We start from the raw sequence: 17,036 nt of genomic DNA on the forward strand, positions 1-17,036 counted from the left end.
GCGGTTGAAAGTCCTCAATCAGTTCTATGGCACAATGCTATGAAGGATGAGTTAGATTCAATGTTCAAGAATCAAGTTTGTACATTGGTGGAATCAAAATTTGAAATTAGGCCAATAGGTTGCAAGTGGGTGTATAAAACAAAAAGGGATGCTAATGGTAGAATTGAGAGATTTAAAGCAAGTTTGGTTGCTAAAGGGTTCACTCAAAGAGAGGGAATCGATTACAATGATACTTTCTCTCCAATTTCCTCTAAAGATTCCATGTGAGTTGTCATGTCTTTAGCTGCCTATTTTGATATAGAGTTACATCAAATGGATGTAAAGACAGTTTTTCTTAATGGAGACCTACAAGAGGATATCTATATGAAGCAACCCACTAGATTTGTTAAAAGGGGGAAAGAAAATATGGTATGCAAGCTCAATAAATCACTATATGGCTTGAAACATGCATCAAGGCAATGGTATTTGAAATTTGATCAAATTGTCTCCTCAAAAGGTTTTGTAGAGAATAAGTTGGATGATTGCATATATATGAAGTTCTCCGGGTCCAAATTCATCTTCCTAGCATTTTATGTTGTTGATATTCTTCTTGCTAGTTCATGTCTACAATTGCTCTAGAGTACTAAAAGAATTTAAAGTGATAATTTTGAGATGAACACTACTACAAAAGGACCTAATAGTGTCAGTTGTTGCGTCGGTTTAATATTATATAGTGGCGAAAAAGAGATTTGTGACACTCACTGAAGATGACGTCGTATTTACTGTCGCTTATAAGCGTCATAAAATTTCTATGTCGCTTTTAAACCGACGTAAAAATTTAGTGTCGCTTATAACCGACATATATTTTAATATTTTTAAGTACTGGCGTCGCTTTAAATAAAATAGTGTCGCTTTTAAGCGACATAAACTATGGGTGTCGCTTCTAGGCGACACTAATTCTTGTTTTTAATATTTTAAATCCTGCGTCGGTTTTGAGCGCCATATATTTTGAAAACCAGTGTCGGTTGTAAGCGACACATTGATGGTCTTTATATCCTCTCCCCCGTGTTTTCTTTTTCTTCTCTTGCACTTTTCTTATTCGTTCTTCCAATTTTTACAAAGTCTCCCGTGTTCTCTCGCTTTCAGCTTTCTCCTTTGGTTTTCAAACTTCATTTGTTCCTCTTCACAACAGTAAGTTTTTCTTGCTTATAATATTTTTATTTTCTCCTCTTATGTTTAATTTTTAGTTACAATTTATTTTTGTAGGAAATTTATTTGAGTTGGTTGAGTACATAAAGAATTGTTGACGTCGAAATTCTTCAACAAATCAGGTTTGTATCACTCACTTCTTGAATTTTTAAATTGTATAATACACAAGTTTATTTATTCAAAAATTATAATTTAAGCACTTAGATAAAATTCTACTATTTTTGTTAAATTAATAAAAATTTAGTCGAATTAATTAATTTTGTCACTCTAATTGTTATTTTAATTTGTTGTTATTTTGATAATTTTTTGTTGTTATTTACTAGAATGGATTAGATGAACATAATTTGAATTGTTATGAGAAAATGGAATGAATAATATTTATAAGCATTTATGTTAAATTAACAATATTAAATATAACATAAACTTATAATATTGAGTAATATAAGAATATATTATGTTAATTTTTTTTTTTGCACTCTAATTGTTATTTTAATTTGTTGTTATTTTGATAATTTTTTGTTGTTATTTACTAGAATGGATTAGATGAACATAATTTGAATTGTTATGAGAAAATGGAATGAATAATATTTATAAGCATTTATGTTAAATTAACAATATTAAATATAACATAAACTTATAATATTGAGTAATATAAGAATATATTATGTTAATTTTTTTTTTGCACTCTAATTGTTATTTTAATTTGTTGTTATTTTGATAATTTTTTGTTGTTATTTACTAGAATGGATTAGATGAACATAATTTGAATTGTTATGAGAAAATGGAATGAATAATATTTATAAGCATTTATGTTAAATTAACAATATTAAATATAACATAAACTTATAATATTGAGTAATATAAGAATATATTATGTTAATTTTTTTTTTTGCACTCTAATAAGAATATAACCTAAACTTATAATATTTAGGAATATAAGAATATAAGAATATAACCTTTCATAAGAATATAACCTAAACTTATAATATAAGAATATCGTTTCATATAAGAATATAACCTTTCATATAAGAATATAACCTAAACTTATAATATTTAGGAATATAAGAATATAAGAATATAACCTTTCATAAGAATATAACCTAAACTTATTATATAAGAATATCCTTTCATATAAGAATATAACCTTTCATATAAGAATATAACCTAAACTTATAATAATTAGGAATATAAGAATATATTAATTAATTTTTTTTGCACTTTAATTGTTATTTGAATTTGTTGTTATTTTGATAAGTTTGATAACTTTTGGTTGTTATTTATTAGAATGGATTAGATGAGCATAATTTTGATAACTTTTTGTTGTTATTTTAATTTGTTTTTACTATAATAGGTGTTGAAAATTAAAAGATTGCAATCGTGATAGAGTTCGAGGGGTGAAAGATAGAAATTGAAAATTTTGATAGTTATGCCTACATGATAGGGATTGAAAGATTGTAGGCATCTTAGTGTCAACGTAATATTTTACCTTCGTAAAGTGGTAAAATATGGACAAGAGTTGGTTGACAATACCCCGAAATTTTGAAGCGTATACAACTGGAATTAATTTGTTTTTGGATCAAGCAGTTGCAAATGGTGTTGGTCCTGATAAGTTTAGATGTCCTTGCAAAAGATGTTGTAATCGATATACTTTTGTTAGGAACACCATTGTTGAACATCTCATATTGTATGATATGGATAAAGATTATAAAAACGCTTGTTGGCAACATCATGGCGAGCAAAACATTGGAGAGCAAAATGTGGGAATTGGAGAAGAAGAAATAGGAGATGAGGTGATTGGCATGCATGATTTTCTTAATGATGTATTTGTCCAACCATTAACAGAAGAAGGTGTTGGGCCATCTACTGAGCCCCCTATTGGGGAAGGGCGTCCAGAAGAGGTGCAGACTTTTTTTAAGTTGCTTGAAGAAACAGATCAAGATTTGTGGCCAGGTTGTAAGGAGTTTAAGAAATTGGAAGCAGTTGTAAGATTGTATCAGATCAAGTGTTTAGCGGGAATGCCTGACGAGATCTTCAGCACTTTACTGGAGTTAATTAAAAAAATGTTGCCTGAAGGGGATTGTTTGCCTGAATCCTGTTATAAGGCAAAAAAACTTATAAATGACTTGGGGCTGTCGTATGTGAAAATTGATGCATGTCCCAATGATTGCATGATTTATTGGAAAGATACTTCAGATTTGACCGTGTGCTCAGTTTGTGGTAAATCAAGATATAAAATTACCAATGCAGAGGATAGCTCGAGGAAAAAGGTCGCAGCTAAGGTTATGTGGTATTTTCCTTTAAAACCACGATTGCAACGATTTTTTATGTTGAAGCATATGGCTGAACATATGAGATGGCATGCAACTGAATGTCCTAAGGATGAGTTTATGAGACATCCTTCAGATTCTCCCGCATGGAAGCATTTGGATAATTTATATCCGGATTTTGCGTCAGAAATTCGAAATGTCCGATTAGGGTTAGCCAGTGATGGATTTAATCCTTTTGGGAAAATGAGGAATGATCATAGCACATGGCCTGTGGTGCTTTCTGTTTATAATTTGCCACCTTGGATGTGCATGAAGCAACCAAATTTGTTATTGTCTTTGTTAATACCAGGACCGCACAGTCCTGGTAAAGAGATTGATGTATACATGCGTCCATGACGAGCTGAATGAGTTGTGGGAGGTGGGCATTCCCACTTATGATGCGTATTCCAACCATAGTTTTACAATGAAGGCTGCCGTGTTATGGACTATAAGTGATTTTCCGGCTTATGGAATGTTGTCAGGATGGAGTACACATGGCTATAAAGCTTGTCCACATTGCATGCATGATAAAGAATCTATTTACTTGCCAGCGAGTCGCAAGATTTGTTATATGGGGCATCGACGTTTTCTTGAAGATAATCATAGGTTTCGAAGGCAAACCATCACTTTTAATGGTCGTCGAGAGCATCGTAGTGCACCAAGGCAGTGGACTGGTTTACAATGTCTCGAAGAACTTTCTACATTGAGATTTACTTTTGGAAAACCAAACAAGGATGCTTTAGTTGGGCAACGCAGAAGAAGAGCTTCGAGCAGTACAAGTAGTAACAGTCAGTGGAAGAAGAAATCGATTTTTTATGAACTACCTTATTGGAGGCATCTGTTGATTAGACACAATCTTGATGTTATGCATATCGAGAAGAATATATGTGACAGTGTGGTGGGAACATTGCTAGATATAGAAAAGTCTAAAGATGGATTGGCGGCACGTGCAGATCTTGAATTCTTGAACATAAGACATAGTCAACACCCACGTAGAGAAGGAAATAGAACATTTCGACCTCCAGCATTGTTCACATTGAAAAGAGAAGAAAAAACTGCGTTTTATAAAGTATTGTCTACTATTCGGGTCCCATATAGATATTCATCAAATCTGTCGCGATGTGTGCACATGAATGAACGAAAAATACATGGGTTGAAAAGTCATGATTGCCATGTTTTAATGCAGCAGTTACTCCCGCTTGCAATACGCCCGGTTTTGCCTAAAGCTGTTACTATGGTTTTATTAGAGTTGAGTGCAATTTTCAGACAGTTATGTAGTAAGAAGGAGTCTGAAGAAGGATTTAAGCAACTGAATTCAAGAATTGCCTTGACATTATGTCAACTTGAGAAAATATTCCCTCCTGCATTTTTTGATATAATGGTGCACCTCCCAGTTCACTTGGCAGATGAAGCAGCTCTTGCAGGGCCTGTTCAATATAGATGGATGTATCCAATTGAACGGTAATGAATAAATTTTTATAATTTTTTTACAATTGTAGTCATAACTTTAATTAATAATTATAATAATTTGTATTTCGTTTTATAATTGTAGGTATTTGCAAATACTTAAGCGCTATGTTCGTAATAAAGGTCGTCCTGAAGGTTCTATTGCTGAAGCATATTTGGTGGATGAGTGCTTGTCATTTTGTTCCATGTATCTTAGAGACGTTGAGTCTCATCGTACCCGTAGAGGCCGAAATGAAGATGGTATTGGACGTGGAGTATCTGGTGGGTTATCAATTTTTGACTCGAAAGGATGTTATATGGGTTCAGGAGAAAATGTGGAGCTTGATCTAAATGTTCTTGATCAGTGCCATAGATACATTCTAAATAATTGTGATGAGGTTAGCCCATTTAGAAGGTAAGAACGTTTAATCATACGTCTTAATGTTTTATTGGTTTTCTTAACTTTGAAAAAATAATTATCTAAATTGGACATAATTGTGTAGGCAACATGAAGAATTCTTGAAAACTAAACATCGTCGAGAAAGGTTAACTATGCGACAAATTAAGGAGCTAAGCAAGAAAGAATTTCCAGAATGGTTCAAGCAACATGTGAGTTGATATAACAATCATATTATTTATTTATTGTTTTGCATTTTAATTATAACATGTTTATAGTTATTCTATCAATTTTTATCTTCATACTTATTACAGATGAATTCAAGATATGATGCTAATGACACATTGATATCTCAAGACTTGCATTGGCTAGCTAATTATCCTAGTAGGGTTGTGAGTAGATACAAAAGTCACATTGTTCATGGATTTAGATTTCGTATAAAATCTGTGGATGATAAGCATAAGAATCAAAATTGTGGTGTCTTTGTACCTGCAAATGTTCCTGGAGCAATTGGGCAAGTGAATTGTTATGGCAGAGTTGTAGATATGTTCGAGGTCAAATATTGTGGTCCTACTGAAGCAGGAGATAGGGGTCGAGCTGTGATGTTATTTAAGTGCGAATGGGTTAATAGTGAAAGTCCACGAGGAATGAAGACTGATCAATATGGATTTACTATGGTGAATTTCAATCAATTGGGATTTAAAGAGGATCCTTTCATACTAGCATCACAAGCATTACAAGCATTTTACGTGGAGGACACGATTGAAAAAGATTGGCACATAGTTGTTCGAACTCAGCCAAGAGATTTATTTGACGTGTTAGAGGATAGTGATGCTATTGATGATTATGCCATGCCGAACTTGGATGATCGAATTCTTGATAATGAAAATTTCCATACAAGGGTTGGCGTGGAAGAGACTCCCTTTCTTGAATCATTAGCGTTGCCTACCGGGTTCGTTAATCATGCAAATACCGATGATGAGTTAACAGATGATGACAGGGAATAAATATATTAATTATTTTTTGTATTAATTAGACTTTGTTTCATTTTGTATGCTATGATATCCTATCATAAAATTATATTTTTGTTTTTTTTTTTTCTTGTTTCCTGTCACTTTTAACCGACGGCATATGTCATGTGTGTCAGACTTAGCGTCGGTTTTAACCGACGCAACCTTAGCCTATTCCGACGCATTGTTAACCTTACGTCGGTTTTAATCGACGCAACCTTAGCCTAAACCGACGCAATGTTAACCTTACGTCGGTTTTATGCGACGCATTATTATCATATTTCGACGCAATGTTGTGAATCATATGTAATAATTATATATAATTTAACAGTTTTAACAGTTTTAAAAACTATAATAATTATATATTAATTTAACAGTTTTACACCCCTAAAGACTATAATAATTATAATTATTATTATATATAATTATATATATTAATTTAAAAACTATAATAATTATATATTAATTTAACAGTTTTATATAATTATATATATGAATTTAAAAACTATAATAATTATATATAATTATATCTTAATTTAACAGTTTTACACCCCTAAAAACTATAATAATTATTATACGAATTCTACGAAACTAATTTCAACGATCCAACCGTCAAACATGTTTGTATATAATTCGAGATCGTATACGAAAAAAATCGCAAAAAACAAACATTCTGGGATGAAGTAACGGGACAAAAAATTTCGACGGTTATCAACGAAAAATGACGACTTAACGGTTATTTTAAGTCCGATTTTGATAATTTTTTGCAGCTACAATCCTTGAACCTATATGAATACAATGAATGAATTCGATCTTCAAATTAAAATATTTATACTAGTGGATACCACAAAATCTTACGTTATACTTAATGAAAGTGTGAATAAACTCTTAAGTCTTAGTGAATCTATCGTTCTGATGGGATACGCATTCTACGAAACTAATTTCAACAATCCAACCGTCAAACATGTTTGTATATAATTCGAGATCGTATACGAAAAAAATCGCAAAAAACAAACATTCTGGGATGAAGTAACGGGACAAAAAATTTCGACGGTTATCAACGAAAAATGACGATTTAACGGTTATTTTAAGTCCGATTTTGATGATTTTTTACAGCTACACTCCTTGAACCTATATGAATACAATGAATGAATTCGATCTTCAAATTAAAATATTTATACTAGTGGATACCACAAAATCTTACGTTATACTTAATGAAAGTGTGAATAAACTCTTAAGTCTTAGTGAATCTATCGTTTTGATGGGATACGCATTCTACGAAACTAATTTCAACGATCCAACCGTCAAACATGTTTGTATATAATTCGAGATCGTATACTAAAAAAATCGCAAAAAACAAACATTCTGGGATGAAGTAACGGGCCATGCATGATCGACGGTTATCAACTAAAAATGAAGATTTAACGGTTATTGTAAGCCTGATTTTGATGATTTTTTATAGCTACACTCCTTGAACCTATATGAATACAATGAATGAATTCGATCTTCAAATTAAAATATTTATACTAGTGGATACCACAAAATCTTACGTTATACTTAATGAAAGTGTGATGATCAATGAAAATTGATGATTTTGTAAAAAGAATAAAATGCAAGCTTTGAGTTACATTGGCAAGGTTTAAACTTTTGAGAAATGCTCATCTAATCCATTATAGTAAATAACAACCAAATGTTATCAAAGTTATCAAAATAACAACAAATTAAATGTTATCAAAGTCATCTAATCCATTATAGTAAATAACAACCAAATGTTATCAAAGTTAAACTTTTGAGAAATGCTCATCTAATCCATAATATATACTTATATTACTAAATATTATAAGTTTATGTTATATTTAATATTGTTAATTTAACATAAATGCTTATAAATATTATTCATTCCATTTTCTCAAAACAACTCAAATTATGTTCATCTAATCCATTCTAGTAAATAACAACAAAAAATTATCAAAATAAAAACAAATTAAAATAACAATTACAGTGCAAAAAAAATTGATTCAACTTAATAAATTTATTTATTAAAATATTATATGAGATAACATAACTGATTACTTTTTAATTTTGGATTAAATTTTTTTATTTTTTTTGTTTCTATTTTTATCCTTGTTCTCTTTTTTTTGTAAGTTAAAACTTTTTTTTTTTTTATGTTGGGCGGGAATTTTCCCGGTTTTTTTGCACGGGGGAATGGGTTGGAAGACTTTGTCAGTCATTATCATATCAAATTATGCTTATAGTGGCTTTAACCGATGCAAAATTAAACACTTTCGAGAGTATCTGCTACAATGGATTTTCTGTCAGAGACACTACACAAATTTGTTCTTATTTCGACGCAAATTTTATCTTATTTCGACACAAACTTGTTCTTATTTCGATGTTATAAAAATCTGTCAGTCTAACGTCGGTTTTAACCGACGCAATGTGGCCTAATTTTGACGGTACTGACATAGTATGTCAGCCTATAATGATGTTGAGTCAGACGGTACTGTCAGGCTTTCAGTCAAAAGCTATAAGACATAGTGTCGGTTTTAAGCGACACAATGGGTCCTTATTTCGACGCAATGGGTCCTTATTTCGACACTATGCCATATAACGTCGGTTTTAACCGACGCAATGGTCTGAAAAGTATGTCAGGCTTTCTGCCCAAAGTATGTCAAGCCCAAAGTATGTCAGGTCTGTAGCTTTCTGCCCAAAGTATGTCAAGCCCAAAGTATGTCAGGTCTGTGTAGGCTTTCTGTCAAAGTCAGACCTTGTGTCGGTTTTAACCGACGCAAAGTGTTCATATTTCGACGCTATGCAATTATCCACATTTAATCTTCTTGATTTCCTATCTTGTCTCTATCCCCCACTTCCGTCTCTCGTCTCTATCCCCCACTTCCCCACTTCTGTCTCTCATCTCTATCCCCCCCCACTTCCCCACTTATGTCTCTCATCTCTATCCCCCACTTCAGCCATATTCCTTCCACTTCTGTCTCTCGTCTCTTTCCCCCATTTCAGCCATATTCCTTCTCCTTCCATTAAATTTTGCTATGGATAGTTCTCGTGAAGATCAACGTTCTGAAGAACGTCACTTGGAAGAGGACGAGGGTGGTGCTGGTTCTTTTTTGAATTGTTATTAATCCCAGTTTTTATTTTTATTTTTTTGTGTGTGTGTTTGAACTATTATTATTGCTAAACTAAAAATATACATTTATTTCCTGGTTTTTAATTGTGTGTTTGTATTAACAAGGTACATCTCAACGGAGGCGTGGACCCTCAATTCCTAAATGGACGAAACAACTTTGTTCGTTTGATTCGTCCGGAAAATGCATTAGTGATAATGCTAGTGCTTTTTCAAAACATGTAGCAGCGGAGGTTAGGGACTATAGAAATCTACCATTGGAGAAAGATTGGCGTAAGGTTACGGAAGAAGATAAGGAAGCTTTCTGGAATAGAATAAAGGTATAGGTGTTTTTATTTTTAGTTGAAAATAGAAGAATAAGTCAATGATTGTAATAATAATTGACTAGCGTGATTTTTTTTGTTTTTTGTTTTTATGTATGTAGGGAAATATTTTTTTTGAAGATGCAGATATAGTAAAAATACCATTGATCCGTCATATGACGCTTAAGATTGCGGAGCATGCGCATAAAGAGTTTAGAAATAAGTTAAAAAAAAAAGTATTATACAAAAAGAGCAGAAATGGTGCGCAGCGAGCCTCCTCTTGATGTGATTCCTGCCCAGTGGGATAATTTGTTGGCATATTGGAATAGAGACAAAACAAAGGTAAACCGTACACGATTTATTTCGTTATAACTTTAAAGTTGCCTAATATAATCTTTTTTTTTTCTTTCGTTTTTTTTTCAGGAGGTTGCTGAAAAAAATAAGATTAATTGGGGATTGAAATCAATGAACCATACCACTGGTACAAAATCCTTTGCAAGAGTGCGGGAAGAATATGTATGGATTGTACATTTTGAAGAAATGATTAATTTTAAATAATTATATTTATTTTTACTATGAGGTTTGCTTAAGTTGTTTGTATGAAATTTTATTTTTGATAAAGCGGAAGAAGCATGGGAAAGAAGCAGATCCTGTAACCTTTTTTCGTGAATGTCATACACGAAAAGATAAAACATGGATTGATGAAACATCGGAGCGTACAGGGGTAATAGATTTTTTCGTGTTAGTATTTGATTTTATTAGTATTTATTATCTATAGCTTATTTTTATGTTTTACGATTGAATTTTTGTTTTTAAAAATTGTAATGCAAGTCAACAATGGAGAGCAATCTGCAAACATTGATTGAGTCGGGCCAGGAGGATAGTGAAGATCTTTGGACCCAAGTTTATGTTGATACTATGGGTCCTGAGAGGCATAATAGAGTCAGAGGATACGGTCATGGTGTGACTCCTGATATGGTGTCTTATGCATCTTCTTCATCTTCTACATCAATTTCCTCCAGGAGATCATCTAAGAGTTCAATGGCGTTGCTGATGACTCAAAATAATGAGTTGAAAATGAGGGACGAAAATAATAATAAACGGATTTCGGACCTAGAGAACAAGAAAAATCAGTTGTTTGCATGGTTTTTTCAAAGATTTCAGCCACAACCACCGTATAGCCCGGGAACCCAACAATCAGGCCAGAGTCAACCTCCTCAACAGTCGGGCCAAAGTCAGCCTCCCCCTGCATATCCGTATGCTGGCCATAATCAGCAACCTCCATATCCTGTGTATCCGATGCCTGCGCAGCCCATGCCATACATGCAGCAGCCGCCCATGCCATACATGCAGCAGCCACCTTATCAAGTGCCAGTGTATCGACCTGAGATGGCTGCTCTTAGTGGATTTTTTCCTGAAGTTCCAGCTGGGAGGTTTTCTGGAATGCTTGCAGGTGTTGGATTTGATGTGGACTTGTCGAGGATTTTTGGGTGTTGGATTTGATGTGGACTTGTCGAGGATTTTTGGATCAGATGGAGGATCTCAAGGAGGAGGATCTCAAGGAGAAGGATCTCAAGGAGAAGGATCTAGACGACGTTCAGGCGCAGATTCGGTTTAATTGGTTTTTTTTCTTGTCGGTTAAATACGACACTATAATTGTTCTATCTTTTTGTTTTTTTATGTTATGTTTGTAATGTCGGATTTAATGTTTGTTACAACGGACGGCTTTTTGGATTTTATGTGAAATGTTAGATGTACAGTTTGGCACTATTGTTTTTGTTATTTATTTTTATTAATGTTTATTTAGATCTTAAAATTTATTATGTTGATTATATAATTTATTTTAGTTGGAATTAATTGAAATTCCATGCAGTTGTCCATCTATTTTTATTATTATTAACAAATATAGTGTCGGTTAAGACCGTTACTAGATTTTATATTTTATTTATTTAATTGTTATCTAACGTCGGTTTAAGGGATATTTTATTTATTTAATTTTAATATAATGTCGATTAAAAGCGACAGTAGATTGCATACTTTATAATTAAATAGCTGATGCACGTGTAAGTAGCGTCGCCTTAAACCGACGTTAAGGTTAGTGTCGCTTTAAACCGACGCTGTGTAGTGGCGGATTAAGCTCAAAAAGCGACACTGAAGCCCTTTCGCGACTCTAGCAATAGTGTCGCTATTGAAATGCGACATTACATTGTTTAATGTCGGATTTGTGCCAAATTTTCGACAGAAATTTGATTTCTCGTCGGTTTTCCCTCCGCCAGTGATAGCATATATTGTAGTAGTGGAAAGACGTCGGTGAAGCACATTATGTATTAGGAATAGAGATTGTTCGAGATAGACAGAAGATGCTCCTTGGTTTATCTCAAAAAGTTTATATTGGTAGGGTATTAGTGAGGTTTCATATGGAAAGCTGCAACAATGGTCAAGTTCCAGTTAAAAAGGAGATAAGTTCTCAAGAGATCAATGTCCAAAAACTAATTTGGAAATGAAGAAAATGCAGTCTAAACCTTATGCTTCATTGGTTGGAAGCCTCATGTATGCAACTACATGTACAAGACCAAAGATTGCCTTTATTGTAGGCATGCTAGGCAGGTTTCAAGCAAATCCATGTGAAGCACACGGGGTGGTAGCTAAGAAAGTCCTACGATACTTGCGGAGAACCAAAAGTTATATGTTCGTGTGTGGTAGGAGTAATTCTTTGGAACTTATGGGATACACTGACTCGGATTTGGCTGGAGATGTGGATGACAAAAAGTTAACAGGAGGTTATAACTTCATGCTCAATGAAGGGACAATTTGATGGAAAAGTGAAAAACAAACTATGATTGCTACATCCACTATGGAGGCTGAATTTGTAGCTTGTTTTAAAGGCATGAAATAGGCAACTTGGTTGAAGAATTTTTTGACAGACTTGAATATTGTGAATTCGATTCAAAAGCCTGTAAAGAAGTTTTGTGACAACAACTTTGCTGTATTCTTTGCCAAGAATAATAGGCGCACTTCAGCTTCAAGGTTGATGGATGTGAAATTTCTTAAAGTTAGAGAACAGGTAAAGAAATGAGTGATTGAAGTGCAACACATAAACACTGCTATGCTGTTTGTTGATCCTTTGACTAAGGCACTGCCTATTGGAGAATTTAAAAAACATCTTTCTTGGATGGGAGTGCTAGAAGGTTTTCATCAGTGGGAGAAATCAAGTGTGTTTCAAGAGCTTGGGATTATAGTTATATGTGATTTGGAACAATGAGTGCAGTTCTTACAAGCTGAGGTTAATTTATTTGTGCATAGCTAGTTTGCTAGTTTGATTTTGTGTTTTTTAATAAATGTCTTTGTCTCGAGACTTAATGCTTTAGTTTTGAAGTATTGTCGTTTTGATGATAGACTAAGTTAGGAGTTAGATTTATTTAATACTTTGGAAAATTGTTTGTCCGTTTTAAAGTTTATAGTTAATGAATTTTATTTAGTCATTAATATTGTTGCTTTTCATTGAAGATTAATATGTGTTATGATCTTTTGAAAAGTGGGAGCATAATCTTGACTATTTATATCAGCTTAAGTCATGAGTCATATTTGCAGATTGGATATATGTGAGCCTCGAATCAATACTGCATTTTGGTTGTAGTCTGAGATTCTTGGTTTCTGTATATTGAAATGTAATGGGACGTTGGTCATGATAGTAAATTCTTGAGTAAGGTGTTGTGATCACTTCTTATAAATTGGTAAGTCCATGTCTAAAATTGATCTCACTCTCAAGTGGGAGAAGGTAAGAGTATTGTAGACATCAAAATTTTGGTGAAATAAATGTTGACCAAAAATTAAAATTTCAACGCTCACGTATCACATAAATTTTACATGTAGCGTGTGACTCAACGAAAAATCGAAATAAATTGGAAAAGTCATCAAATAGGACACGTGTCAATACCTGGCAGAAATGATTTATTTCATCTGATTATTTAAATCCAAAAATCAAGTTTTGGAATTCTATAAATAGGAGGCCAAGGCATTCATTTTAAGGAGGAAGGAAAAGAAGGAAGAAGGAAGAAAGAAAGAAGGAAGGAAAAGAAGAAAAGAAGGAAGGAAGAAAGAAAGAAGCCTTGAAACTCTAAAGCTCTCAAGCAAATCCCGAAGAATCAAGAAAGCACTCTTCGTTCATCGTTCATCATCCATCAACCTTCAAGATCAAGCCCCAACGGCCCTTGAAGAACTTCCACCAACTCAAGATCAAGCCCCGACGGCCCTTGAAGAAAGTGTTCATCGTTCATCATCCGTTCATCCTAAGATCAAGCCCCAACGGCCCTTTGGATCAACAACCTCAACAAATCCACACATCCAATCGTCCTTCAAGATCAAGCCCAAAAGCCCTTGAAGATCCGCTCATCCACCAACCTTCAAGATCAAGCCCAAAAGCCCTTGAAGATCCGCTCATCCACCAACCTTCAAGATCAAGCCCCAACGGCCCTTGAAGAACTTCCGCCAACTCAAGATCAAGCCCCGACGACCCCTTGAAGAAAGTGTTCATCGTTCATCATCCATCCTCCTTCAAGATCAAGCCCCAACCGCCCTTGAAGAAACTCCCACCAACTCAAGATCAAGCCCTGACGGCCCCTTGAAGAAAGTGTTCATCATTCATCAACTGTTCATCCTTAGATCAAGCCCCGACGGCCATTTGGATCAACAATTCATCCACAAACCTACACCCTTCGAAGATAGAATCAGAGGACCAAATTACAAAGAGATTGTAACCCCAAAATCTTTAATACAAAATATATATTTTGTACACGTATTCTTGTCGCTTGTTTCAGGAATTTCTCGTGTTTACAAATTTGGCACGCCCGGTGGGATCATCTCTACCTCTCATCTCTATCCTCAAATCATCAAAAAACGCAAATGGCATCAAGAAAGGATCAAGCAAAGAACAAGAACATCATCGCCGCAAGTGGTGATATTTCAGGCATCATAACCCGAAGTAAGGCAAGAGATCTTTTTGCCGCGGCTTCCGTCCCTGCATTAACTCTGTCAAAGGAACAAGAGCACCTGAGGTACAAGCCTGTGATCACCCTAGCCTCGCTAAGGGCATCAAAAGGGGAGAGCCCAAGGAAACACTCAGAGTCCCTACCCTCCGACGCTGATTCGAGCGGCAGTACAACCATGCAAGTCATGACCACGGGAGCAACTTCAATCGAGGAGCAGCTAGCTCAGATGAATGAAGCAATCGCAAAGCTCACACGAACTGTGGAAGAGAAGGACTTGCAGATTGCCGCACTTGTCAACCAACTAGAGGCGCTGCCCGACGTGAAAGTCGACCCAATTGTTGGCCTATTAAAGAAAGAAGGCGACGAAGAAGAGGAGCCACCAGTGGAGAAAGTCGAAGAGAAGCCGAAGCTAGACCAAGCAACGACATCCATGGGATCTCTCTCTATCCAGGAGCTACAGGAGATGATTGCAAGCACTATCAAGACACAGTACGAAGGAAGCTCGCATGACTCCGTACTGTACTCAAAGCCTTACTCCAAGAAGATTGATGCTTTGAAGATGCCAAGGGGTTATCAGCCCCCAAAATTTATGCAGTTCGATGGAAAAGGCAACCCGAAGCAACATGTCGCCCATTTCATTGAAACTTGCAACAATGCTGGGACAGAGGGAGACTACCTCGTCAAACAGTTCGTGCGTTCGCTGAAAAGTAACGCTTTTGACTGGTACACTGACCTCGAACCTGAGTCTATCAACAGTTGGGACCAGCTAGAAAGGGAATTCCTCAACCGTTTCTACAGCACTCGTCGTACTGTAAGCATGCTAGAGCTGACCAGTACGAAACAGTGGAGAGATGAACCTGTCGTCAACTACATAAATAGATGGCGCTCCTTAAGTCTGGATTGCAAAGATCGGCTTTCTAAAACCTCTGCCATTGAGATGTGCGTTCAAGGCATGCACTGGGGGTTACATTATATCCTCCAAGGCATAAAACCCAGAACATTCGAAGAGCTAGCAACTCGTTCCCACGACATGGAGCTGAGTATCGCTAATCACGGGAAAAAGGAGCCGATTACTAACTTCAATAAGGATAAAGTATTCGCCCCAAATGTAGACAAGACCGGGAAGAAGCCCGCTAAGGAAGCTTTCACCGTCAACACTATCCCTATCAAGACCTCCTCAGTGCCCATCAAGACCTCCTCAGCCCCCATCAAGACCTCCTCAGCGCCCATCAAGACCTCCTCAGCGCCCATCAAGATCTCCTCCAAGAAGAAAGCGAAGGAGATAAAGACAAGTGAGCCTCCTCGCACCCAAGACAGATACAAGAGCACCTTGAGAGAGTTGGAACAGAAAACGTACCCGTTTCCTGACTCTGACATGGCTGCCATGTTAGATGACTTGCTGGAAAAAAAGGTGATTGAACTACCCGAATGTAAGCGTCCTGAAGAAATGAATCGCACAAACGATCCTAGGTACTGCAAGTACCATCGTATTGTGAGTCATCCTGTTGGCAAGTGCTTCGTTCTTAAAGAACTCATCATGAAGCTGGCACAACAAGGGCAAATTGAGCTCGATCTTGAGGAAACGGCCGCAACGCATACCACCACAATTGCGTTTGGATCGTTTAATCCTGTGCCTCTCCAAACGACACCTGACCGTTCCCGTGAATGCTCAAGTTGCACGGCACCCCCTACACAACCATCACTGGAGAGAAGCGACCAAGATGCACATGTTGATAATGAAGAAGGATGGATATTGGTAACCTACAAAAAGACAAGGAAACCAAGACCACGAGTCATACAGCCAAATGTGGAACAAAGAAGAAATCACCACGGCCGCAACAATGCGAAGCCTAAAAGAAGCATAAAGCATAATAAAACAACATATGCTAGGGAACCTATGGAGCAGAAGCCACGCATTCCCGTTTCCTTGCGTGAGTACTTCCCGAATGACTTTTTCCAACAGTGCACTACCGTGGCCTATCACATGGTTGAAGTAGAAATAGAAGAGCCCTTAAAAGGCAAAGCTATCGCCACTGAGGTAGAAAAGACCCTCACACCTGAAGAAGGTCTGCCAACACACTTTAGCATCGAGGAAGCGCTACCATTGCCAAAAAGGATACGAAGAGCACTAGCAGCAGTCCTGGCAGGTCCCGACGACCACGAAGTGCGAGAAAGTAACGACGAAGGCTTGAAGCTTCAGCCACATGAATGTGCCACATGTTGTGCCACCCATGACACAATTAACTTCACTAACGAAGAC

At 35.8% G+C, this 17,036-nt stretch overlaps 1 protein-coding gene and 1 long non-coding RNA gene across 2 annotated transcripts; both read left to right on the top strand.

The window, feature by feature from the left end:
• Positions 1–765: 765 nt before the first annotated feature.
• On the top strand, positions 766–6,591 carry LOC125469516. The gene is made up of 3 exons (XR_007251803.1): positions 766–1,170; positions 1,246–1,310; positions 6,239–6,591. It is a non-coding gene; the product is annotated as an uncharacterized LOC125469516 (long non-coding RNA).
• A 4,034-nt stretch (positions 6,592–10,625) lies between these two features.
• LOC125469471 (eukaryotic translation initiation factor 4 gamma-like) lies at positions 10,626–11,291 on the top strand. Its single transcript, XM_048566823.1, has one exon. It carries the CDS (start codon positions 10,626–10,628, stop codon positions 11,289–11,291), a length of 666 nt encoding a protein of 221 aa, XP_048422780.1.
• The last annotated feature ends 5,745 nt before the right edge of the window (positions 11,292–17,036 follow it).

This window comes from the organism of the source record quoted next, unplaced genomic scaffold (assembly GCF_019419815.1).
Source record: "Pyrus x bretschneideri cultivar Hongxiangsu unplaced genomic scaffold, Pyrus_bretschneideri_v1 Contig43, whole genome shotgun sequence".
Taxonomy (NCBI): domain Eukaryota; kingdom Viridiplantae; phylum Streptophyta; class Magnoliopsida; order Rosales; family Rosaceae; genus Pyrus; species Pyrus x bretschneideri.

Excerpts from the sequence above, each read along its gene's own strand:
- LOC125469471 (XM_048566823.1), top strand. The coding sequence starts at position 10,626 with ATGGAGAGCAATCTGCAAACATTGATTGAGTCGGGCCAGGAGGATAGT.